Source organism: Oppia nitens, unplaced genomic scaffold, assembly GCF_028296485.1.
Source record: "Oppia nitens isolate AA-2021 unplaced genomic scaffold, nextdenovo-longstitch-racon4-pilon3 scaffold8_pilon_pilon_pilon, whole genome shotgun sequence".
NCBI classification, from domain to species: Eukaryota; Metazoa; Arthropoda; class Arachnida; order Sarcoptiformes; family Oppiidae; genus Oppia; species Oppia nitens.
In genome coordinates this window covers 3083892-3111643 of record NW_026533252.1, presented here as the reverse complement: position 1 = coordinate 3111643, position 27752 = coordinate 3083892, and the positions used below count along the sequence as shown (strand labels likewise).

Below are 27752 nucleotides of genomic sequence, written 5' to 3'. Positions count from 1 at the left end.
CATTAAGTCTGTTATGTTATATAATACTGTATATTGTTATATAAAATAACTATTATTTTAAATATTAAGTTTTATATTGAAATATAATTTTATTGATAGGTATAGTAATGAACGGCGCAAACGATAAAACACTCGACGATTTCAAAACATTTCTTGGATTTCAAAACAAAAAGACAAATGAATTAATTAGTGATCAAACTATTAATAATGGATTTCAAACTATTAATGGATTGTATGAAAACAAAAGTATAGTAAATATAATTATTTTTTATTTATTTAAAAATTATAATATCATTATAATTATTTAATTGTCTATTATTTAGGCATTGAATATAAAAACTATTTGAATAAAACACAAGAAAATAAGAGATATGATTTGAAACATCAGTTAAATGTTGCAAATCTTGTTGTAAGAGATGAAAGTGAACTTATACTTAAACAAGAGTTTGTGGACGCAATACAACTGGCCTTTAGAGCACAGGTAGATAGGGCTGACTTCAAGCACAATGCAGTGGCAGAGACTGACAAAATTAACCAATGGATCCGTAAACAGACAAACAATAAAATACAAGAGATTTTTAAAAAACTCGATGCAATGACATCTCTAATAATTTTAAATACGATTTATTTTAAAGGTATTAACAGTTTATAACAGTTTATAATAATTTTTAATATTATTTAATTATATATAAATTTATAAATAATTAGGTGATTGGGAGGAAAAATTTAAAGATTAGAAAACTAAAAAGTCTGAATTTTATAATAACGGCGACAATAATACTAATGTTTCGGTCGATACAATGTTTCGTCAAAGTTTTTTCCGTTACTTTAGTTCAGATGAGTAAAACTCACGACTCATTGAATTGTCGTATAAGGGATCGGAAATGTCTTTTGTTATTATATTACCAAATGATAGAAACGGTTTGTCAACACTTAAGACTCGGATAAATGCCATAAACTTTGATAAAGCATTTAAATCAATGGATAGAGAGTATGTAAATCTATTTTTACCAAAGTTTAAGTCAGAAAAAGAGTACGATTTGATGAAAGATATAAATCCCAAACCAATTGCATTGACCACTGGAGCAGATTTATCACGACTGTCCACTTCATGTGATAAAACCGTATCCCAAATCAAACACAAAACTTTTATATCTATCGATGAATACGGAACCGAAGCGGCGGCCGTTACAGCTGTTGTTATGAAGGGTCGTTCGGGTCGTATCATTATTTCCCAACCGATTGAATTTCGTGTGGACCACCCGTTCCTATACTATATTATTGACAAAACTAATGGTATGATTATGTTTTCCGGACAAATAAACAAACTTTAGAAATGACTAAATGAAACTTTAATTGAAATTTAACACTAATAAGAATTGATTTTATATTTAAACTATTTTTATTTAATAAATAAACTATTTTTATATAAAAAACTATTGTTTTATAAATATTTTTGTATTTTTCATTATTCTTGATGTCTTTCTCGTCTATCTTTGTATAGCTCTAATGGAACGGTAGGTTTGATAGATAGCCACAATTATTTATATTTTGCATATATATATATATACTAATTAATTATATTATATTAATCAAACACATATTTGAGTTTAAAATAAATACAGTTTAACATCTAGCATGAAATCAGCAGTCATTGTAGATAAAGGTCACAACAATTTTTAATTGATAATCAATTAGCTGTAGTGTATATTATGATATAATTATTATTAAATATGTTATCCAAATATGACAACAACGACATAATCATAGTTTTAGTAATATTGTCGATACTGCTAACCGGTTTAATGGCTAGTAATTCAAACAAAAGGTTGGATTTATCCGAAAATTTGGTGATTCAGTCAAACAATGAATTTTCATTCAGAATATACAATATGTTAGCAAAAGATGACAACAACGACATTATCTCTTCGTTTTCAATAATATCGGCATTAAGTCTGTTATGTTATTACATATTATATAACATTACAAATAAACAAATATCTACTCTGTATTATACAGTTTACATCTATGATGAAAACAGCGGTCATTTGATGCAAATATGCTAATCAGTTATGTAATTGAAGGTCAGGTCAAAGATCTCAATCCATTTTAAATGATAATAATTAATTAATAAATAAAATCTTTATATTAAAATATAATTAATCTAAATATAAAATAAGTGTATTTTTGTTTTATTAATAATAATTAGTTAATTTGAAAGTTATTTATAGTAAATTTAATGTTTTTTAATTCCTGTTTTCAATTCAATCCAATGGATATAACTGGAAATTTTAGTTAAAAAAACTTCAGGAATTCTCCAGTATTATCATATTATCTGTCAAATGATTGATAACATCAGTTAAGTTGTCCACAATTATCACACTGATAGTTATGATGACTGTAATCATTAAGATTCATTTATAACACCTACAAAAATGTTTGACTGTTTTTAATATAAACTAATTTACATGAAATAATAAAAATGTATAATATTTTTAAGCAGACATTCCTTGAACGAGAAAAACTTGTTAAACTAACTGTAAATCAAATAATTTTATGAACAATTTGTTATACATTAAAAAAAATATTTAAAATGTTTAAAATTTGAGTGTTGGCGGATTTGGTGCACTTTTATTATACATTTTTATCATAAATAAATAAATATAATTTTATACTTATTTAATATAATGTAAATTTAATTGTGTTTTTAATTATTACTAAATATAATGTTTATTCAATAAAATAAATAAATGATAAGTATCTGTGTATAGTTGGTTTATTTTAGTGTTAAACATTTAATTATTGTTATTATTTATAATAAAATTAATGAATGTTATACTAATAATAAATAATACAATTAATTAATTAGGGCTGTAATATTTATTTTTTAAATGCTCAACTAAAACACTTATAAATAAAATAATAAAAAGATTTATATATTATTAATAATTTTAAAACATTTGATATTTAAAATAGCAAAATAAATATAAATAAATGTAGAATTTATTTACAAATTATTAGCATTTTTTGTTTATTTAAGTTAAATAATAACTACAATTAATAAAACATTGAGTTTATAGTTTAGAGATAGTTATATTATATTTAGAAATTAATTTATATATTATATAAATATATTTATTTAATGTTTTAATAAAAAAATTGAATTCCTGTTAAAATTTGATATAAACATCGGGACTGAAGAGATGAACGAAAGTTATGCTCTAAAGAATTCAAAGACTGTTAAGTAGACGACAGTTGAGTGGATCTGTTAACCGGTTTAATAGAAAGTAATTTAACCCAAGGGTTGGATTCATCCGAAAATTTGGTGATTCAGTCAAACAATGAATTTTCATTCAGAATATACAATATGTTAGCAAAAGATGACAACAACGACATTATCTCTTCGTTTTCAATAATATCGGCATTAAGTCTGTTATGTTATCAATAATAATATTCTGCTATTATTATCCAAGTATTTAAAATAATAATAATTTTAATATTAAAATATTATTTTATTGATAGGTATACTAATGAACGGCGCAAATGACAAAACACTCGACAATTTGAAGACATTTCTTGGATTTCAAAACAAACAGACAAATGAATTAATTAGTGATCAAACAATTAATAATGGATTTCAAACTATTAATGGATTGTATGAAAACAAAAGTATAGTAAATATAAATGTTATTAATTTATTTCAAAATAATAATATCATTATAATTATTCAATTGTCTATTATTTAGGCATTGAATATATAAACTATTTGAATAAAACACATGAAGAAAATGTCGTACGAAATGATAGTGAAGTACTTAAACAAGAGTTTGTGGACGCAATACAACTGGCCTTTAGAGCACAGGTAGATAGGGCTGACTTCAAGCACAATGCAGTGGCAGAGACTGACAAAATTAACCAATGGATTAGCAAACAGACAAACAATAAGAAAATGTTTGACAATCTGTTATATTCTATTAAATGCCATATATTTTAAAGGAATAATACTCTAAAATGTTGTTATGTTTTCGTTGAAATTATGTAAACGATTTATACAAAATAAACTAAAAATGTTTTATTGATTTTATTATTCTTCAAAAGTTTAGTTCAGAAATTTAAAAATTATTACATTTTTATTTTTAAATTTCATATATTATTAAAAAAATAGTTATTTTTTAAAATAATTCTTCTTAGGTTTCATATTATCATCGATCCACTGGCGATAACCGGAAACTCTAGTAAAAACATCGGGAACTCCATCTTTACCGCAATCATAGCCATATGAATTAATGCCGGCAATAACCCAAGCACCGGTATCTAATTGACAGTTTAATGGTCCGCCACTATCACCTTCACACGTATGATAAGTTTCGTCCAATTCATATCCGCCACAAATTTGATAATTTTTGTTTAATGATAAATCTTTCCAAATTTGTTCGCATTTGTTGCCATCAAAAATGGGTAGTACGACCTCTTGTAAAATTTTTGATGTTTGTCCGTCAAACTTAACTCTACCCCAACCGGTTGCCACACAATGTAGTCGCGGCGATAGTATTTGATTTTGTTTGGGCATAGAAACTGCTTTCAGATAACCATGGTGTTTTTTCAAATATAATGGTTCAGACAATTCAATTAAGGCAATATCATTGGTCTTCATTTGTGTATTAAATTTTTCATGAATAATCAACTAATTTAATAAAATAAAATGTTATATTAATATTTTTAACTAATTACTAGTTATAATATTAATTATTATTAAAAAAAATTAAATTAAATAAATATTACATTTTTGGCGTATCTTTTGATTCGGATGTCCGACTTTTTATTGATCTCGTGTTCGCCAAATATTAATTCAATTTTTTGAATTTTCTTACCATTAACTTCCATAAAACAGTGGGCAGCCGTCAAAACCCATCGATCATTGATGACTACCGCCGCATGAAATTACACCACTTTCGATACCATCACTGACCTTAATGTTAATCAATGTCATCCACGGCCAGGCCATAGACTGGGAATACTGTCCGCCAATTATTCGGGTACTTTCCGGCTCATCGTATGTATAGTTTGTTGCAAACAAACTCTTAGTGAATACTATTAATAATATTAATAAATTTAGTTTAGAATAAATCATTATCAGTATTATTATTATAAACTAATAATAATATTATTGATAAAAATTAATACTAAAATTGTTAGTAAACTATATACTTATATAAGTATATATTGTTTTTAAAAATGTAATAAAACTTTCATCTATTTATACTTTTGATTATTTAGAAAAATTAATACTAAAATTACTATTTTAATACAATTGTAATATATTAAAATTCATTAATCAATTGATAATTAATTAGTTAAAATTTCCAAACATTTGTGATGTAAATATAATTATTTAAATGTTTTTTTTAGATTATTTTATTTTATTTAATTTGTTTAACCATTTGTTCATTATTTCTACAAAGTTTATTATTTTATGTTCAAAACATATTTTTAATATCAATTAATTTAACAAAATGCATACTTATGTGTATACTATGTATAAATATTAATAGTGGAAAATTATAAATATTAAATTAAATCAAAATTTATTTTTTTAAAATTTAAAACAAATATTAGTTTTATAATATAATTAAAAGTTAGTATAGTTGTATTTTACTAATATTATGTAAGATTTTTAATAAAATCAAGCAAAATATAAATTTCATTTAATATTTTTTAAAAAAAAATTATCTAAAATTACAAAATATAGTTAAAAAATAGATTTTCAAAATTATTTTAGTTTTATTTAATTGCACTTAAAATCCAAATGTTAAGTCATATTAATTAATTAATTTTTATTATTACAAAATTATCCATATTTTATAAATTTAAAAAATAAATAAATGCTATTTGTTATTAAAACTGTTTATATCATACAAAATATTAAATCTGTCAAAAATATACATCCTTTTACATAATAATTTTATTTTTGGGTAAATTAATCATGAGTTTCAATTGTTATAATGTGACAATTTTAATAATTTATAATATTTATAAAAACATGTTTGCAAGTTATTTAATAAAATAAATTATTAAAATAATAGCTGAGATAATTTAACTCAAATTATTAGCATTATAAACATTTTTAATATTTGTTATTACTTTGTAGTATTTAGTGTTAAAATTCATAAAATTCATATATTAAAAATGTGTTTCATAATTATACAATTAAGGTATAATTTATATATATTAATTTACTAATTTTATTTATTTTAATATAATATAAAACCAGTTGAGATTACTAGAAAGTATTATCAAAAACAAATTTTAGTCATAAATTATTACAAATATCTAATAAAAAACACATATAAATTCACAACATTATAGTGATTAAAAATAATATTTATATGAAATAATAGTTTTCTAAACTTTTTGGTATATATTTATCATATAATATTTAATACTTATCCTCTATACCTTATTTTTGAGGATCTATATTAAAAAACTATAGATTTCATAAAACAATTTTTTAATTATATAATAATTAAAATATGTCTTTTTAAATAAATTAAAATATTAGCAAATAATTGTAAAATTAATTCAGTATTTTTATAATAAGTTTAATTTTAATTATAAATTAATATTTGAAAAAAACTAAATTGCTTTTAGATAAAAATAAAAAATATTATAAATTGCTAATTTATTTAATTCATTTTATATTATTTTAATTTATAAGTTTAATTATTTTTTTAGTTAAGTAACTTTAGATAGTTATTAACATACGAAATGATGCCCCCAAATACATACTAATTGTTTGCTATTAGACAGTTAGGTGACCCCCCAATTGTTTCCGTAATAGCTTTAATATTTTATACAAAAATAAAATATTTAAATCTCAGTATATCGGGAACAGTATATCAAACAAAATGAATATTTATTTAAAAAATCAGTACTAAAGACAACTGCCATTTATGTCTAACCGATTTGATCCGGATTTGTATTTTTTTATTAAATAATTTAATTATATTAAAACATTATTCTCGACTTTCAGTACACAAGTGAATCGGTTGAGATAGAGATTATGTTTTTTAAAATTTTACTTATTATATAACATTACAAATAAACAAATATCTGCACTGTATTATACAGTTTGCATCTATGATGAAAACAGTGTTCATTTAGGCAAATATATCAATCGGTTATGTAATGAGAGGTCAGATCAAAGATCACAATCCATTTTAATTGAGAATCTCTTTAACAATAAATAATATTTTTTTATTAAAATCTAATTAATCTAATATAAAATAAGTGTATTTTTGTTTTATTAATATTAATTAGTTAAGTTGAAAATTATTTATAGTAAATTTATTACTACTTATAGATAAGTGTATAATTTAATATATTTTTTTACTAACATATTGGTTGTTTTAATAATCAGTAATTGAATAAAGTTAGAAATTTGTCACCATTTTATTAATATTAATTTTGTCTTACTTGAAAATATATTTAATTTAATTTGTATAATAATAATAATAATAAATTGTATATTTATTACAAAAAAATGATAGTTTTAGTAATATTGTCGATACTGTTAACCGGTTTAAAGGCTAGTAATTCAACCCAAAGGTTGGATTCATCCGAAAATTTGGTGATTCAGTCAAACAATGAATTTTCATTCAGAATATACAATATATTAGCAAAAGATGACAACGATATCATCTCTTCGTTTTCAATAATATCGGCATTAAGTTTGTTATGTTATATAATACTATATATTGTTATATAAAATAACTATTATTTTAAATATTAATTTTTATATTGAAATATCATTTTACTGATAGGTATACTAATGAACGGCGCAAACGATAAAACACTCAATAATTTGAAGACATTTCTAGGATTTCAAAACAAACAGACAAATGAATTAATTAGTGATCAAACTATTAATAATGGATTTCTAGCTATTAATGGATTATATGAAAACAAAAGTATAGTAAATATAAATATTATTTATTTATTTCAAATACACAATAAACTTACAAAATAAAATTATTAATTATTAATTATTAATTATTAAGGCATTTCATATAAAAACTATTTGAATAAAACACAAGAAAACAATCGTTTCACTCGAGATTTGAAACACCAGTTAAATGTTGCAAATCTTGTTGTAAGAGATGAAAGTGAAGTACTTAAACAAGAGTTTGTGAACGCAATACAACTGGCCTTTAGAGCACAGGTAGATAGGGCTGACTTCAAGCACAATGCAGTGGCAGAGACTGACAAAATTAACCAATGGATTAGCAAACAGACAAACAATAAAATACAAAAAATATTTGACACAATCGATGGACAGACATCTCTTATACTATTAAATGCGATTTATTTTAAAGGTATTAGTAGTTTATAAATTTATAATTTTTATTATAAATTAATTAATAATAAATTTATAAATAATTAGGTAATTGGGAGATAAAGTTTAAACAGTTAAATACTAGAGAGTCTGACTTTTATAATAACGGCGCCAATAATAGTAATGTTTCGGTCGACACAATGACACGCACAGATGATTACTATTACTTTAATTCAGATGAGTTAAAATCACGACTCATTGAATTGCCGTATAAGGGATCGGAAATGTCTTTTGTTATTATATTACCAAATGATAGAAACGGTTTGTCAACACTTAAGACTCGGATAAATGCCATAAACTTTGACAAAGCATTTAAATCAATGAATGAAAATCATGTAAAACTATTTTTACCAAAATTTAAGTCAGAAAAAGAGTACGATTTGATGAAAGATATAAATCCCAAACCAATTGCATTGACCACTGGAGCAGATTTATCACGACTGTCCACTTCATGTGGTGATCACACCGTAACACAAATCAAACACAAAACTTTTATATCTGTAGACGAAGAGGGGACCGAAGCGGCGGCCGTTACAGCTGTTAAGTTAGGGAAAAAAAGTTTGGATGATGAAAGTGAATCGGAACCGATTGAATTTCGTGTGGACCACCCGTTCCTATACTATATTATTGACAAAACTAATGGTATGATTATGTTTTCCGGACAAATCAATAAACTTTAAAACTGTTTTTCTTAACTACAAATCTACCAATAATGCAATAAAAAAACTAATTAGAATTTAATTGATTTTTTTTAATATAAACTTTTTATAAAAACTTTATTTATATAATTAAAAAAAGTTCAACAAATATTTGTATTGTATTTTGCAGTTATTAGTGTTATTATAATTTGTGTCTTAATTCTTGTATTCAATTCAATCCAATGGCGATAACCGGAAACTTTAGTCAAATAAATACTTCGGGAATTACAGTACAACCGTATTCACTGCTAAATGAATGAATTGATTCAAACAATAAACACAAACACTGTTTAGTTAGCCGACAGTTAAGTGGTCCACAAATAGTCACAGTTATGATGACTGTTATCGCTCTTATAGTTGGCCGACAACTAATAGTTTTTGTTGTTGTTGTTGGTATTCAATGGCCAATTGGTTTAAACCTACTTCATATTGATTGACAATTATTATCATTGATTAGCACACAAACCGTTTACCACAAAATATAGTCAAAATATAAAAGGAGACACTTCTTGAACGAGAAATCTTGTTGACCTAACTGTAAATCATGTTTTTTTTGAAAAACAATTTATTTGATTTTTTAAAAATTATTAAAAAATAATAGACATGTTTTAGAAACACCATAATTTGAAATCAAGTTTTTCGTTCAATTTTAATAACGCGATGTCATTAGCAGTAGTACTCGGATTATATCCGTTTAACATAATCTGTGACAACAATAGTATATAAATTAGTTATAATTTAATATAATATATGTTTATAGAGTAAGAACCGGTAGTTTATAATATTTAAATCTAAATTTAGAGACATATCGGCAATTTCGGTAAACAATCTGCGAAAATTAAAATATATTAAAATTATATACTGTATAAAACATTTATGTATTAAATTTTATTGTTAAATACAAATATTTTAAATTATTTTTTTTATTTGTAAAGAATATCCAGTTATAGAGTTAACAAACCAGACTTTATTGTAAGTAAATCGTTAACAATAGTATCGGCGGATATACTTATATAATGCAAATAATTAATTTTATTTTCTGAAAATTTTGATATAAAGTTTACAAAATATTTTTGAAAAATATATATATTTATAATATATAATTTTTTAATTATAAAATTATATTTAATTTGAATATTAAATCAAAGTTATTTATATACTAAAAATTATTTTTAAAAAAATAATTTTTTTACTTTATTTATTTGATATAACCATTTAAATTGTTGGTCTTTTCTTTAATCCATTCTTTAAAGTTTGAAACTCTTGTATAGACACCGGGACTGTCTTTACCATTGCATCCTTTGCCGTACGAAGTGATGCCTTCAATCACATACACATCGCTATTCAGTTGACAGTTGAGTGGTCCTCCACTGTCCCCATGACAGGTATCTTTGAGACCTATCAAATGTCCGGCACATAACTGAATTGAATTATTGAAATTTTTTGACATAGTTTTACAACTGGAATCTCCTATAATTGGCATTTTTAATTGTTGTAAAATAGTAGCATCAGTTCCTTTGTCGTCAACATCTCCCCAACCGGTAACCATACAGTCATTTGATTTTAACTTATAATTATTATATGGCAAACAAATTGGTTCCAAATCTTTATTACTGACATCCAAATCAAGAGGTGTTCCGTCTAACTCAATCAATGCGATGTCATTTATAACTTTTTTTACATCATAATAATCATGTAAGATTATCTAATTTTAATTAAAAGCACAAATTAATAGTTATATAATAATTATGTAAATAAAAATAAAACATTACATTTTTAACTTTTTTTGTAACCATTATACGAGATTCTTTCTTGAGATTAGTTTGTCCCAATACGATACTGGTTATTTTAGTTGCTTTATCAATATTTTTAAAATAGTCATCGAAACAATGTGCGGCCGTCAAAACCCATCGGTCACTGATTAGACTACCACCACATATGGGATGTTTTTTCTTATTCATTTTAATTTGTGCCATCCATGGCCAGGCATTTTCCGATGAATTTTCGCCGCCAATTACGCGGGCAACACCACCTTTGCCGCATTTTTTCGTCGACCAGGATGCCTCTGTTAACAACAATGAAGATAATAATATAAATATAAATAACATTTTAATATTAAACATTCAGATATTTAAATAATATTTTTAGTATTAATAAAAATATATTAATATTTATATAAACTTTAATATTTATCAAAGTATATATATATTGTTAATTTTATAATAAAAATTCTCATCTATTTATACCTATGAATATTAAAAAAAATAAAATTAAAAACTTTTTAATTCATTTATCAATCGATAATTAATTAGTAAAAATTTCCAAACATTTGTGATGTAAATAGATTTATTTAAATGTTTTTTAAAATTATTTTATTTTTAATTTCTGTAATCATTTGTAAACATATTTTTATTATCAATTAATTAAAAAATGTATACTTTTGTAAATATTATATATAAATATTACGTGGATTTAATTCTTTAATTTTTAAACAAATATTAGTTTTACAATATTATTAAACTTAGTTACTTAATAATATTATGTAAGATTTTATTTAAAATAATGCAATATATATATATTTATAATATTTCATTTAATATTTAAAAAATAATTATATATTATACCAAAAAATATAGTAAAAATTATATATATTTTCAAAACTATATTGTTTTATAAGTTTTATTATCAAGTATAGTAGATTGTATGAAAACAAAAGTATAATAAATATAAATATTATTAATTTATTTCAAAATAATAATATCATTATATTTATTCAAATGTCTATTATTTAGGTATTGAATATAAAAACTATTTGAATAAAACACAAGAAGACAATCGTGTCGTACGAAATGATAGTGAAGTACTTAAACAAGAGTTTGTGAACTCAATACAACTGGCCTTTAGAGCACAGGTAGATAGGGCTGACTTCAAGCACAATGCAGTGGCAGAGACTGACAAAATTAACCAATGGATTAGCAAACAGACAAACAATAAGAAACTGTTTGACAATATGTTATATTCTATTAAATGCCATATATTTTAAATGATGTATTTATATACTGTAAAATGTTGTTAATGTTTTCGTTGAAATTATGTAAACGATTTATACAAAATACACTAAAAATGTTATGCAAATATTTTATTGATTTTATTATCTTTCAAAAGTTTAGTACAGAAATTTATTATATTTTTATTGTAAATTTGATATTTTATATAAAAAAATTGTTAATTTTTTTAAATAATTCTCATTAGGTTTTATATTATCATCGATCCACTGACGATAAGCGAAAACTTCTAACTATATATTGTTTAAAAATATAATAAAACTTCCATCTATTTATACTTTTGATTATTTAGAAAAATTAATACTAAAATTACTATTTTAATACAATTGTAATATATTAAAATTCATTAATCAATTGATAATTAATTAGTTAAAATTTCCAAACATTTGTGATGTAACTATAATTATTTAAATGTTTTTAAAAAAAATTATTTTATTTGTTTAACCATTTGTTCATTATTTCTACAAAGTTTATTATTTTATGTTCAAAACATATTTTTAATATCAATTAATTTAACAAAATGCATACTTATGTGTATATTATGTATAAATATTAATAGTGGAAAATTATAAATAATAAATTAAATCAAAATTTATTTTTTAAAAATTTAAAACAAATATTAGTTTTATAATATAATTAAAAGTTAGTATAGTTGTATTTTACTAATATTATGTAAGATTTTTAATAAAATCAAGCAAAATATAAATTTCATTTAATATTTAAAAAAAATATTTAAAATTACAAAATATAGTAAAAAAATAAAACTATTTTGGTTTTATTTAATCGCACTTAAAATCCAAATGTTAAGTCATATTAATTAATTAATTTTTATTATTACAAAATTATCCATATTTTATAAATTGAAAAAATAAATAAATACTATTTATTATTAAAACTGTTTATATCATACAAAATATTAAATCTGTCAAAAATATACATCCTTTTACATAATAATTTTATTTTTGGGTAAATTAATCATGAGTTTCAATTGTTATAATGTGACAATTTTAATAATTTATAATATTTATAAAAACATGTTTGTAAGTTATTTAATAAAATAAATTATTAAAATAATAGCTGAGATAATTTAACTCAAATTATTAGCATTATAAACATTTTTAATATTTGTTATTACTTTGTAGTATTTAGTGTTAAAATTCATTCTATATATTAAAAATGTGTTTCATAATTATACAATTAATGTATAATTTATATATATTAATTTACTAATTTTATTTATTTTAATATAATATAAAACCAGTTGAGATTACTAGAAAGTATTATCAAAAACAAATTTTAGTCATAAATTATTACAAATATCTAATAAAAAACACATATAAATTCACAACATTATAGTGATTAAAAATAATATTTATATGAAATAATAGTTTTCTAAACTTTTTGGTATATATTTATCATATAATATTTAATACTTATCCTCTATACCTTATTTTTGAGGATCTATACTAAAAAACTATAGATTTCATAAAACAATTTTTTAATTATATAATATTTAAAATATGTCTTTTTAAATAAAGTAAAATATTAGCAAATAATTGTAAAATTAATTCAGTATTTTTATAATAAGTTTAATTTTAATTATAAATTAATATTTGAAAAAAACTAAATTGCTTTTAGATAAAAATAAAAAATATTATAAATTGCTAATTTATTTAATTCATTTTATATTATTTTAATTTATAAGTTTAATTATTTTTTTAGTTAAGTAACTTTAGATAGTTATTAACATACGAAATGATGCCCCCAAATACATACTAATTGTTTGCTATTAGACAGTTAGGTGTTCCCCCAATTGTTTCCCTAATAGCTTTAATATTTTATATAAAAATAAAATATTTAAATCTCATTATATCGGGAACAGTATATCAAACAAAATTGAAATTTATTAATAAATCAGTACTAAAGACAACTGCCATTTATGACCTTCAGATTTGATCCGGATTTGTATTTTTTATTAAATAATTTAATTTTATTTAAACATTACTCTCGACTTTCAGCACAAAAGTGTATCGGTTGGGTTAGAAATTATGTTTTTTATGTTTAGAAATTTTACTTATTATATAACATTACAAATAAACAAATATCTGCACTGTATTATACAGTTTGCATCTATGATGAAAACAGTGTTCATTTAGGCAAATATATCAATCGGTTATGTAATGAGAGGTCAGATCAAAGATCACAATCCATTTTAATTGAGAATCTCTTTAACAATAAATAATATTTTTTTATTAAAATCTAATTAATCTAATATAAAATAAGTGTATTTTTGTTTTATTAATATTAATTAGTTAAGTTGAAAGTTATTTATAGTAAATTTATTACTACTTATAGATAAGTGTATAATTTAATATATTTTTTTACTAACATATTTGTTGTTTTAATAATCAGTAATTGAATAAAGTTAGAAATTTGTCACCATTTTATTAATATTAATTTTGTCTTACTTGAAAATATATTTAATTTAATTTGTATAATAATAATAATAATAAATTGTATATTTATTACAAAAAAATGATAGTTTTAGTAATATTGTCGATACTGTTAACCGGTTTAAAGGCTAGTAATTCAACCCAAAGGTTGGATTCATCCGAAAATTTGGTGATTCAGTCAAACAATGAATTTTCATTCAGAATATACAATATGTTAGCAAAAGATGACAACAACGACATTATCTCTTCGTTTTCAATAATATCGGCATTAAGTCTGTTATGTTATATAATACTGTATATTGTTATATAAAATAACTATTATTTTAAAAATTAATTTTTATATTGAAATATAATTTCATTGATAGGTATACTAATGAACGGCGCAAACAATAAAACACTCGACGATTTCAAAAGATTTCTTGGATATCAAAACAAAAAGACAAATGAATTAATTAGTGATCAAACTATTAATAATGGATTTCAAATTATTAATGGATTGTATGAAAACAAAAGTATAGTAAATATAAATATTATTTATTTATTTCAAAATAATATTATTATAATTATTAAAAAAAATTTATTAATAAGGCGTTGAATATAAAAACAGTTTGAATAAAACAGAAGAAGACAATCGTTATGATACAGATTTGAAACACCAGTTAAATGTTGCAAATCTTGTTGTAAGAGATGAAAGTGAAGTACTTAAACAAGAGTTTGTGAACGCAATACAACTGGCCTTTAGAGCACAGGTAGATAGGGCTGACTTCAAGCACAATGCAGTGGCAGAGACTGACAAAATTAACCAATGGATCCGTAAACAGACAAACAATAAAATACAAGAGATTTTTAAAAAACTTGATCCAATGACATATTTTAAATACGATTTATTTTAAAGGTATTAACAGTTTATATTAATTTTTATTGTTAATTAATTATATATAAATTTTATAAATAATTAGGTGATTGGGAGGAAAAATTTGAAGATTGGAGGACTGAAAAGTCTGAATTTTATAATAACGGCGACCAAAATAGTAATGTTTCGGTCGATACAATGTTCAGTAAAAAATTTTTCCGTTACTTTAGTTCACAAGAGTTAAACTCACGACTAATTGAATTGCCGTATAAGGGAAGGGAAATGTCATTTGTTATTGTATTACCAAATGATAGAAACGGTTTGTCAACACTTAAGACTCATATAAATGCCATAAACTTTGACATATCTGTCGATGAATACGGAACCGAAGCGGCAGCCGTTACAGCTGTTGTTATGGAGGGTCGTTCGGGTCATATAATTATTTCCCCACCGATTGAATATCGTGTGGACCACCCGTTCCTATACTATATTATTGACAAAACTAATGGTATGATTATGTTTTCCGGACAAATAAACAAACTTTAGAAATGACTAAATAAAACTTTAATTGAAATTTAACACTAATAAGAATTGATTGATTTTTCTATTTAAACTATTTTTATTTAATAAATAAACTATTGTTTTATAAATATTTTTGTATTTTTTCATTATTCTTGATGTCTTTCTCGTCTATCTTTGTATAGCTCTAATGGAACGGTAGGTTTGATAGATAGCCAACAAGTATTTATTGTTTATATTTTATATTATATTTTATTGTTTATATACTAATAATTATCTTATACTAATCAAATACATATTTAAGTTTAAAATAAATACAGTTTAACATCTAGCATGAAATCAGCAGTCATTATAAATGTCACTACAGGTCATTGTAGATAAAGGTCACAACAATTTTTAATTGATAATCAATTAGCTGTAGTGTATATTATGATATAATTATTATTAAATATGTTATCCAAAGATGACAACAACGACATTATTTTTTTGTTTTCAATAATATCGGCATTAAGTTTGCTATGTTATCTAATATTGTATATTGTTATTATGTATTTTTTATTAAATAATTTAATTATATTGAAACACTGCTCTTGACTTTCAACAAGTGTATCGGTTGGGGTAGAAATTGTTTTTTTAATTTTACATATTATATAACATTTTACAAAAAAAACAAATATCTAATCTGTATTATACAATTTACATCTATCATGAAAACAGCGGTCATTTGAAACAAATATGCAAATCAGATATGTAATTGAAGGTCATGTCAAAGATCAAAATTAATTTTAATTGAGAATCTTTTTAACAATAAATAAAATATAAAATAAGTGTATTTTTGTTTTATTAATATAATATACTATTGATATTCAATATTAATAAATAACTTGTTTAAAAATAGTTTATTTATTAATTAGTTAATTTGTAAGCTATTTAAAGTAAATTTATTTTTACTTATAGCTAAGTGTATAATTTAATATATTTTTATTAACATATTTGTTGTTTTCATATTTTATAATAATCAGTGATTGAATAAAGTTAGAAAATTGTAACCATTTTATTAATATTAATTTAGTCTTATATGATAATAGTTAAAATATATTTAATTTAATTTATATAATTATAATAATAAATTGTATATATATTACAAAAATAATGATAATTTTAGTAATATTGTCGATACTGTTAACCGGTTTAATGTCTAGTAATTTAATCCAAGGGTTGGATTCATCTGAAAATTTGGTGATTCAGTCAAACAATGAATTTTCATTCAGAATATACAATATATTAGCAAAAGATGACAACGATATCATCTCTTCGTTTTCAATAATATCGGCATTAAGTCTGTTATGTTATCAATGATAATATTCTGCTATTATTATTATTGTCTAAGTATTTTAAATAATTATTTTAATATTAAAATATAATTTTAATTATATTATAGGTATACTAATGAATGGCGCAAATGACAAAACACTCGACAATTTGAAGACATTTCTTGGATTTCAAAACAAAAAGTCAAATGAATTAATTAGTGATCAAACTATTAATAATGGATTTCAAACTATTAATGAATTCTATGAAAACAAAAGTATAGTAAATATAAATATTATTTATTTATTAATTTCAAATTAATATAATAAATATATAAAACTATCTAATTGTCTATTATTAAGGCATTTCATATATAAACTATTTGAATAAAACACAAGAAAACAATCGATATGATAGAGATTTGAAACACCAGTTAAATGTTGCAAATCTTGTTGTAAGAGATGATAATGAAGTACTTAAACAAGAGTTTGTGGACGCAATACAACTGGCCTTTAGAGCACAGGTAGATAGGGCTGACTTCAAGCACAATGCAGTGGCAGAGACTGACAAAATTAATCAATGGATTAGCAAACAGACAAACAATAAAATAGAAAAAATATTTGACAAAATTAATGAACAGACATCTCTTATACTATTAAATGCGGTTTATTTTAAAGGTATAATAGTTTTAGAATATTTTATATAATTATATAATATATTTTTGTTATTTTAAATTAATTATAAATTATTAGATAATTGGGAGGAAGAGTTTAGTAAACATGAGACTATTAAGTCTAACTTTTATAATAACGGCGCCGAAAATAATAATGTTTCGGTCGACACTATGTCTCGTACGGGTAATTACTATTACTTTAGTTCACATGAGTTAAACTCACGACTCATTGAATTGCCGTATAAGGGATGGGAAATGTCTTTTGTTATTGTATTACCAAATGATAGAAACGGTTTGTCAACACTTAAGACTCGGATAAATGCCATAAACTTTGATAAAGCATTCAAATCAGTGAAGAGAGAATATATAAATCTATTTTTACCAAAGTTTAAGTCAGAAAAAGAGTACGATTTGATGACTGCTATAAATCCCAAACCAATTGCATTGACCACTGAAGCAGATCTATCACGACTGTCCACTTCAAGTAAGCAAACCGTAACACAAATCAAACACAAAACCTTTATATCGGTGGACGAAGAGGGGACCGAAGCGGCGGCCGTCACAGCTATTAGTATTCAATATCTTTCGGCTTTTGAATATAATTCCCCACCGATTGAATTTCGTGTGGACCACCCGTTCCTCTATTATATTATTGACAAAACTAATGGTATGATTATGTTTTCCGGACAAATCAATAAACTTTAAAACTGTTTTTTATTAATAAGTACTAATAAACCTTTAATTTCAATTAAAACATATTAATATTGAATTGTTTTTTATATAAAAACTTTTATATTAAAAATGTGAAAAAATATTTGTTTTGTATTTCGTTATAATTCTGGATATTTTTAATCATTTATATTTTACTTTAATTTCGGTTTAATCAATAGACAAACAGTTGTCTATTTATTTATTATATGTATTGAGTATTATATTTTTTAAAAATTTAAAATTTTTTTAATTTTTTATATAAAAAATTACCAAATTGTGCTAAAAATTCAAAAATAATTTCTAATAATTTCTATTCTAGTCTACTTTATAAGCTCAGGTAATATAAACAATATAAGTCTAATTTTTGCTATGTGAATTGCGTTAAATAATTTATAGTTTTAATTAGCTTTTCAAATATTATAAATATATATATATATTTAATACTATTAGTTAGTTTTAATTTAATGTTTTTAATTTCCGCAATTCAATCCAATGGACATAACCGGACATAAACTAAATACTATACCTAATCTGTTATTATATAACAATTTATTTACAAAATATTAGCATTTTTTGATTAATCAATTTAAATAAATAGCATTTAAAAACATAATGTATTGAGTTTATAGTTTAGAAAAAGTTATATTATATTTTCAAATCAAATGTTGCATAATTTAATATATTTTTATTAACATATTTGTTGTTTTCATATTTTATAATAATCAGTAATAGAATAAACATAGAAAATTGTCACTATTTTATTAATATTAATTTAGTCTTACATGAAAATAGTTAAAATATATTTAATTTTATTTATATAATTATAATAATAAATTGTATTTTTATTACCAAAATAATGATAATTTTAGTAATATTGTCGATACTGTTAAGCGGTTTAATGTCTATTAATTTAACCCAAGGGTTGGATTTATCCGAAAATTTGGTGATTCAGTCAAACAATGAATTTTCATTCAGAATATACAATATGTTAGCAAAAGATGACAACGATATCATCTCTTCGTTTTCAATAATATCGGCATTAAGTCTGTTATGTTATCAATAATAATATTCTGCTATTATTATCCAAGTATTTAAAATAATAATAATTTTAATATTAAAATATTATTTTATTGATAGGTATACTAATGAATGGCGCAAATGACAAAACACTCGACAATTTGAAGACATTTCTTGGATTTCAAAACAAAAAGTCAAATGAATTAATTAGTGATCAAACTATTAATAATGGATTTCAAACTATTAATGGATTGTATGAAAACAAAAGTTTAGTAAATATAAAAATTATTTATTTATTTCAAGATAATAATATTTATTTAATTGTCTATTATTTAGGTATTTGAATTTGAACTATTTGAATAAAACACAAGAAAACAAGAGATATCATTTGAAACACCAGTTAGATATTGCAAATCTTGTCGTACGAAATGATAGTGAAGTACTTAAACAACAGTTTGTGGACGCAATACAACTGGCCTTTAGAGCACAGGTAGATAGGGCTGACTTCAAGCACAATGCAGTGGCAGAGACTGACAAAATTAACCAATGGATACGCAAACAGACAAACAATAAAATACAAAAAATATTTGACACAATCGATGAACAGACATCTCTTATACTATTAAATGCGGTTTATTTCTAAGGTATAATAGTCTCAAAAGTTTATATATTTTTATTATTTTAAATCAATTATAAGTTAATTTATGAATAATTAGGTAATTGGGAGCAAGAGTTTAGTAAATATGGGACTATTAAGTCTAACTTTTATAATAACGGCGCCGATAATAGTCATGTTTCGGTCGACACAATGGAAAAGAGAACTGATTTCCGTTACTTTAATTCAGATGAGTTAAACTCACGACTCATTGAATTGCCGTATAAGGGATCGGAAATGTCTTTTGTTATTATATTACCAAATGATAGAAACGGTTTGTCAACACTTAAGACTCGGATAAATGCCATAAACTTTGACAAAGCATTCAAATCAATGATAAGCACTGATATATATTTATCTTTACCAAAGTTTAAGTCAGAAAAAGAGTACGATTTGATGACTGCTATAAATCCCAAACCAATTGCATTGACCACTGGAGCAGATTTATCACGACTGTCCACTTCATGTGGTGATCACACCGTAACACAAATCAAACACAAAACTTTTATATCTGTAGACGAAGAGGGAACCGAAGCGGCGGCCGTTACTGCTGTTTTAATGGGTGCTCTTATGGGGGGGTTTTTTCGTCCCCCATCTATTCAGTTTCGTGTGGACCACCCGTTCCTCTCTTATATTATTGACAAAACTAATGGTATGATTATGTTTTCCGGACAAATCAATAAACTTTAGAACTGTTTTTCTTAGTACTGATCAAACTTTAATTCAATGTAAACTATTGTATTTAATTAAACTTTATTTGTTATAATAAAAAAAGTGCAAATATATTTGTTTTGTAATGATTTTATTTTGTTCTACACACACATATACACACACATATACACACACATATACACACACATATACACACACATATACACACACATATACACACACATATACACACACATATACACACACATATACACACACATATACACACACATATACACACACATATACACACACATATACACACACATATACACACACATATACACACACATATACACACACATATACACACACATATACACACACATATACACACACATATAATTTACAGAAACAAAACCTTTTCAAAATACATTTATATTATTATTATTATTATTATTATTATTATTATTATTATTATTATTATTATTATTATTATTATTATTACAGTATTATGCATATATCATATAAATTAAATATAAACAAATATATCTCTATTTAAATAAATTAATAGTTATTATTTATTTAAAAATACATATTTTACAATACTTTTATTATAGTAATACAGTATAAATATCCATATTTTTTAAATAAATAATTCTTAATTAAATTAAATCAAACATTTTATAAATAACGAGTCAGTATTGCATAGAAATATGTAGTCATAAATAATTTATTAAATTTTATATTTATTTTTATATAATTTGATAAAATGATATTTATTTAATTAATTTACAAAAATATGATATGTTTAGTAATATTGTTGACACTCTTAACCGGACTAATTGATAGTAATTTTGCCAAACAATTGGATTTATCCGAAAATTTGGTGATTCAGTCAAACAATGAATTTTCATTCAGAATATACAATATGTTAGCAAAAGATGACAACAACGACATTATCTCTTCGTTTTCAATAATATCGGCATTAAGTCTGTTATGTTATCTAATATTTTGCTAAATATTTTTTTAATCAATTATTTTAAATACTAATTTCATTTTATTAATAGCTATATTAATGAACGGAGCAAACGATAAAACACTCGACAATTTGAAGACATTTCTTGGATTTCAAAACAAAAAGACAAATGAATTAATTAGTGATCAAACTATTAATAATGGATTTTATATTATTAATGGATTGTATGAAAATAAAAGTAAAATTTATTTATCAAATTTAGATAACAATTGAAAATAATAATATACTATAAAATAAATTAGTAATAATAATATTATAATTAATTACATTTATTTAGGCATTTCATATAAAAACTATTTACACAAAACACATGAAGAAGAAGGAGAAGACAATAGTTTTGATAGAGATTTGAAACACCAGTTAAATGTCGCAAATCTTGTCGTACGAAATGATAGTGAAGTACTTAAACAACAATTTGTAGATACAATAGAACTGGCCTTTAGAGCACAGGTAGATAGGGCTGACTTTGAGAACAATGCAGTGGCAGAGACTAAAAAAATTAATCAATGGATACGCAAACAGACTAACAATAAAATATATAAAATATTTGACAAAATCAATGAAGAGACAACTCTTATAATAGTAAATGCCGTCTATTTTAATGGTATAAATAGTTTAAAAACCTAAACTATTATTTTTATCAATATTTAATTTTCTAATCAAATTGTAGGTAATTGGGAGGAAAATTTTAATAAGTACTCGACTATTAAATCTGACTTTTATAATAATGGCAATGAAAATAGTATTGTTTCGGTGAACACAATGCTTCATATCGCTAATTATCGTTACTTTAGGTCACATGAGTTAAGCGCACAACTCATTGAATTGCCGTATAAGGGAAGGGAACTGTCATTTGTTATTGTATTACCTAAATATAAAAACGGTTTGTCAACACTCAAGACTCGGATAAATGCCATAAACTTTGACAATGCATTCAAATCAATGGTCAGCACTCGTATAAAACTATTTCTACCGAAGTTTAAGTCGGAAAAAGAGTACGATTTGATGAAATCAATAAATCCAAAACCAATAGCATTGACCACTGGAGCAGATTTTTCACGACTGTCCACATCAAATGATCAAACTGTAGCACAAATACGACATAAAACCTATATATCGGTCGACGAAAAGGGTACCGAAGCGGCGGCCGTAACGGCCGTTAGATTACAAACAAGAAGAGCTATAATCCATAAGTCACAGCCAATTATATTCAGAGTCAACTATCCGTTTCTCTACTATATTATCGATACAACTAATGGCATGATTTTGTTTTCCGGACAAATTAATAGACTTTAATTATTTTTATTCAATCAAATAACAATAATATATATATATATATATAGATATATATTTTGCTATATTTGCTACAATAAAATAAAAAAATAGTTTTATTTTACTTACTTTCTAAATAATTTATTTTATTTCAATATTTTTTAAAATATAAAATTCTTATAATTATTGTTAAATGACAATAAATAATAATATTTAAAAATATATATAACAAAATAAATAAAAATATATCTATTATAAATAAATATAATTGATAAATAAAATTTAATTAAAAAAATACTTAAATAAATACTAAAATATATTTAAATTTAAACTATAATATAAAATGTTTACAATATAATGAGTTATTATTTATTTACTAAGCATAACACTAAAAAATTTAAATAATATTTAATATGTTTTATTTGATAACTTATAATATGTAAAACTACATTATTTTATTTGAAAATAAATAAATTTTTAAATTAATATAATCAAAGTTAATAATAAACATTTTTACTAATTTATGATTTAAATAAGTTTTTGTTAAACATTTTTTCCTTTTAATAATTGACTAAAATTTAATTTGTTTTTTTTGTGAATAAAATATGATAAATCACTAAAAACTAATCAAAATAATTGTTATGTAAATTAGTGATATTTATATAAAACATTTGTATCAATTTTAATACTTATTATATTAATATTTCGATATTGGGTCAAAGTTTTTTTTGCTGTTATTAATACTAGCAATTAATTTAGATTTTATGGTAATTTCCGTTAAATTTTAGTTTTTTATATAAAAAAAATAAAAATTAAATTACTTAAATATACAATTGAGGTTTTATTTAAGTAAATAATATATCATATTATATATGCTATTATAAATAAAAAAAATATACTGTTTATAAACTTTATACAAACAAAAGATTTTTTTTGTTAGATAAATATTTTTTGATGATTGATAAACAAAATTAACATTTTATCAATAAGTAAATAATTTAAAGTACAATAATGTACAATAAACTAAATACTATAACTCAAATATAAATTTTTGATGACAATTCATTAATTATCATTAACTAATTATAACTATCATTTATTTGCATATTTACAAAAAAAACTAAAAATATCAATTTTAAGGTCAAAATTATTTTAAAAAAATATACTGATATTTTATTTTATAAATTAAATAACATTGTGTAAAATATCAATTAGTAACGTTTTAGTTTTTTTTATATTGATAAAAATAGTAATATAATTGAATGTGAAATTATTCATTTAATTGAATGTGAAAAATAAAATAACAAATTTTTGGTTTGTGAGTATATATATAAATTATATATATATATTTGTATAGATGTATATATACCGTATGTATGTATGTGTGTGTGTGTGTGTGTGTGTAATAAATATTTACATTTTTATCTTTACTAACAATTAGAAGTAATGTAAAAACTAGGAAGAAGTTTGTGTAATACAAATATTAAATTTATTTATTTTTTTATTGATAAACAGTTGTATAATTTGTTCAAAAAATATTTATAACATAATTATTTGCGACTAAAACATTAAAATTAAATCATATATTGCTTTTCGAAAAAAAAATTGCAGTTAAATAAAGTTATTATTTGCAAAAAAGTAAATAAAATAAACTTTGAATTTTAAAAAAATAATTTTTAGTACTTATATAAATATAAGTTTTCTAAGTATTATTATTATTTACAATTAGATGAACAAACAAAAAAAAATTATCTTTTAATAGATAGAAAAAATAAACATTAGTTAAACACAAATAATATTTTAGTTTAACGATTGTTTTTAAAAAAAAAAATATTTTTTTTCATTCATATATTGTATATATTATATAGTAAATTATATCTTTTACAGTAATAATACTAATAATAATTATATACCATTATATAACGCAAACGTTTCAATAAAATAATAGTTTATTTTATTATTTTATAAGCAAAATAAAACACATATACACATACATACACAAACTCACATTAAAAAAATACAAAAATGTATGTGTGATATAAATAGCAATAATATTGTATAATAAATTGCGAGTCCATTATTATAATAAAATGGGACATTTTTATTATTAAGGCTAATTTTTTCAATTTAATATTATAAAACCATATGATATGACTTATGTTTGTGGCCACAAACAGTTAGAAATATCAGCAACAAAAAAAAACATAACTGTATTTCATATATATTTAGATTATTACTTATTATTATTATTTAAATTAGTAATTTTTGATTTGAAACAAACATGCAAAACAACAACAACAACAATAAAATACATAATAAAAAATTATTTGATTAAATTTATGACAAATGAGTTATATAAGAAAAAATTATTTTTTCATAAAACAAAAATGAAAATCATTTAAAACAATAAAAATTTACTATTTTGTGTATTAGTGCTGTTTGTTTCAATCATTTAGTTAAATATAATTTCTATATATAAATATATATATAGACAGTATAAATATAATAATAATTATAATAATAATAAAGAGAGGAAGTTTTTATATTATTAAATGATTGATAATCACTATTGATTATAACAAACGTTTTGGAAAAATCGTGTCATAATTGGGTAAGAAATCAATTTTTGAATTTAATATTAGATTTGTATAAATGATTTTTGAAACAAAAGTTTAGATTTAGATTCATAGTTATAGACTAGACTATAGAGAGAGAGAGAGAGAGAGAGAGAGAGAGAGAGAGAGAGTCTAAATTTAAAACAATTGCAATATAAAAATATAATGTTAATCACAGCGATAGTCAAAAATACATTTGTAGTACATATATATATCTCTCTATTTAATTGTGATATACAGTAATCACGATTTGTATATGACATGAGAAAATAGTTTTTTTATTTAATTTTTTTTATTAAATCTCAAACACCGCTAATTCAAAAATAGCTATTTTTTGTTTATGAGACTAATATTAGTATTTAACTTATAGTTCATAATAATAATAATAATAAAAGTGTACATAATGTACAGTACAATATTATTATTATTATTTTAAAAAAATATAAAACATTTGAAAAAATAAGATGAGCTAAATATACATTAATTTTTTTTTAAATAAAAGTGGGAGTAAATTAAAAAATTCCAACTACTTATTCAATGAGTGAAAAAATAAAATAAATAAATATAAAGAGATAGAGATTTTTTAATATTTAAAAATTAAAAAAAAAAGTTGTTTAACATACTACAAATATATATATAATATCTTTAAAAAATTAAATTACTTATTCATAAATAAAATATTTTAAACACAATTAAATTTTGTGTAGATCTTTTTATTAGTATTATTATTATTATTATTATTATTATTATTATTATTATATTGTATATACAATAGTATATATTTACTGTATATATACCTATATATTATAAATAAAATGTTATTTTTTGTTGTTATTGTTATCCAATGGCAAATCTGTACTAAAAGCACACTTAATTGAATGAAAGCAAAACAATCATTTTGTACTATAATTATGTGAAAAATGAGTGCTAATAATAGTGAATCTATTATTTTTGGGTATTATTATTATTATTATTATATTTTGAAGACGATCTCATAGACATAGACAGCTAATAAGTTAGCTAATAATTGTTTAGGAAATTTTTATTATTAGATATATATATTTATGTAAATAATATTTACATTGAGATTACTAATATAAACTCATGTGTAAATATAATTATGTAATCAAAAGTAAACTAAGATAATTTAATGAGAAAAAAATATATTGTTATCCTATAAATAAAAATGTAAGTGATTTTTGTTGCACACGATTATTAAATAAAAATAAAGTTATTTAACATTAATTACATTATATGTAATACAGTATTCTAGATAATAATAATAATAATAATAATACAATATCATATATATATAATATATAAAGTGTATATAAATATAAAAATAGTTTATAAATTATGTAATACATGTTTTGCAATATGAAAAATTTGCATTTTATAATAATATAATAATAATAAATATATATATATAAAGATGCGACCCATTTTAAATCAATATATTTTACTATAATATTTTTTGCAAAAAATAAAATGCAGATTATTATATAAAAAAATTTACAAATTTTTATGAAAACATATATATATATAAAACTTATAAATCGATACACACACTCTCACTCATGTTTTTTGTATAAATAGTTTATATTTATTTTCATATTCTGTATAAGATATGATAATCATGTTTATATTTTTCAAAAAATATTTAAAAATTAAAAATTCAATCATATCTTTATATTTTATTTTTTTTATATAGTGAGTCAAAACTCATCTCTATCATGGGTGCAGTGATTAACTATGAAAAATCGTGAATAACACCATTACTTCCTCATCATCTATCCTTACGATGATATACCCTATAACTTGATTTATT

The 27752-nt window shown here is 22.1% G+C and overlaps 7 protein-coding genes across 8 annotated transcripts; 5 read left to right on the top strand and 2 right to left on the bottom strand.

Moving 5' to 3' along the window:
* Positions 1 to 207: 207 nt before the first annotated feature.
* LOC128964401 (leukocyte elastase inhibitor B-like) lies at positions 208 to 1334 on the top strand. The gene is made up of 4 exons (XM_054310990.1): positions 208 to 246; positions 389 to 635; positions 709 to 727; positions 917 to 1334. The coding sequence occupies exons 1-4, from the start codon at positions 208 to 210 to the stop codon at positions 1332 to 1334; spliced, it is 723 nt and encodes a 240-aa protein (XP_054166965.1).
* A 2831-nt stretch (positions 1335 to 4165) lies between these two features.
* On the bottom strand, positions 4166 to 4654 carry LOC128964400 (enteropeptidase-like). Its single transcript, XM_054310989.1, has one exon. The coding sequence runs from the start codon at positions 4652 to 4654 to the stop codon at positions 4166 to 4168; it is 489 nt and encodes a 162-aa protein (XP_054166964.1).
* Positions 4655 to 7168: 2514 nt separating this feature from the next.
* On the top strand, positions 7169 to 9162 carry LOC128963918 (serpin B4-like). Its single transcript, XM_054310465.1, has 5 exons — positions 7169 to 7192; positions 7548 to 7727; positions 7821 to 7967; positions 8058 to 8372; positions 8441 to 9162. Exons 1-5 carry the CDS (start codon positions 7186 to 7188, stop codon positions 9070 to 9072), a joined length of 1281 nt encoding a protein of 426 aa, XP_054166440.1. The 5' UTR covers positions 7169 to 7185; the 3' UTR covers positions 9073 to 9162.
* Positions 9163 to 10245: 1083 nt separating this feature from the next.
* Positions 10246 to 11198, bottom strand: LOC128963922 (plasma kallikrein-like). The gene is made up of 2 exons (XM_054310469.1): positions 10863 to 11198; positions 10246 to 10795 (listed from the first exon to the last, which is right to left on the bottom strand). Exons 1-2 carry the CDS (start codon positions 11196 to 11198, stop codon positions 10289 to 10291), a joined length of 843 nt encoding a protein of 280 aa, XP_054166444.1. The 3' UTR covers positions 10246 to 10288.
* A 3481-nt stretch (positions 11199 to 14679) lies between these two features.
* On the top strand, positions 14680 to 15741 carry LOC128963920 (serpin B4-like). Of its 2 annotated transcripts, XR_008484668.1 has the most exons (5): positions 14680 to 14880; positions 14974 to 15120; positions 15197 to 15503; positions 15568 to 15639; positions 15692 to 15741. XR_008484668.1 is itself a non-coding variant. In XM_054310467.1 (4 exons), the coding sequence occupies exons 1-3, from the start codon at positions 14691 to 14693 to the stop codon at positions 15499 to 15501; spliced, it is 642 nt and encodes a 213-aa protein (XP_054166442.1). In that variant the 5' UTR covers positions 14680 to 14690; the 3' UTR covers positions 15502 to 15503; positions 15568 to 15649. The 2 variants fall into 2 exon arrangements, 1 of the variants encoding a protein (XP_054166442.1); XM_054310467.1 differs by lacking the exon at positions 15692 to 15741 and having other exon boundaries at positions 15568 to 15649.
* A 1394-nt stretch (positions 15742 to 17135) lies between these two features.
* LOC128964399 (uncharacterized) lies at positions 17136 to 21037 on the top strand. Its single transcript, XM_054310988.1, has 8 exons — positions 17136 to 17319; positions 17422 to 17568; positions 17654 to 17968; positions 18044 to 18655; positions 19596 to 19718; positions 19813 to 19885; positions 20029 to 20323; positions 20420 to 21037. Exons 1-8 carry the CDS (start codon positions 17175 to 17177, stop codon positions 21035 to 21037), a joined length of 2328 nt encoding a protein of 775 aa, XP_054166963.1. The 5' UTR covers positions 17136 to 17174.
* A 763-nt stretch (positions 21038 to 21800) lies between these two features.
* Positions 21801 to 23333, top strand: LOC128964398 (serpin B3-like). The gene is made up of 4 exons (XM_054310987.1): positions 21801 to 21990; positions 22069 to 22215; positions 22315 to 22641; positions 22708 to 23333. The coding sequence occupies exons 1-4, from the start codon at positions 21801 to 21803 to the stop codon at positions 23331 to 23333; spliced, it is 1290 nt and encodes a 429-aa protein (XP_054166962.1).
* Positions 23334 to 27752: the final 4419 nt, after the last annotated feature.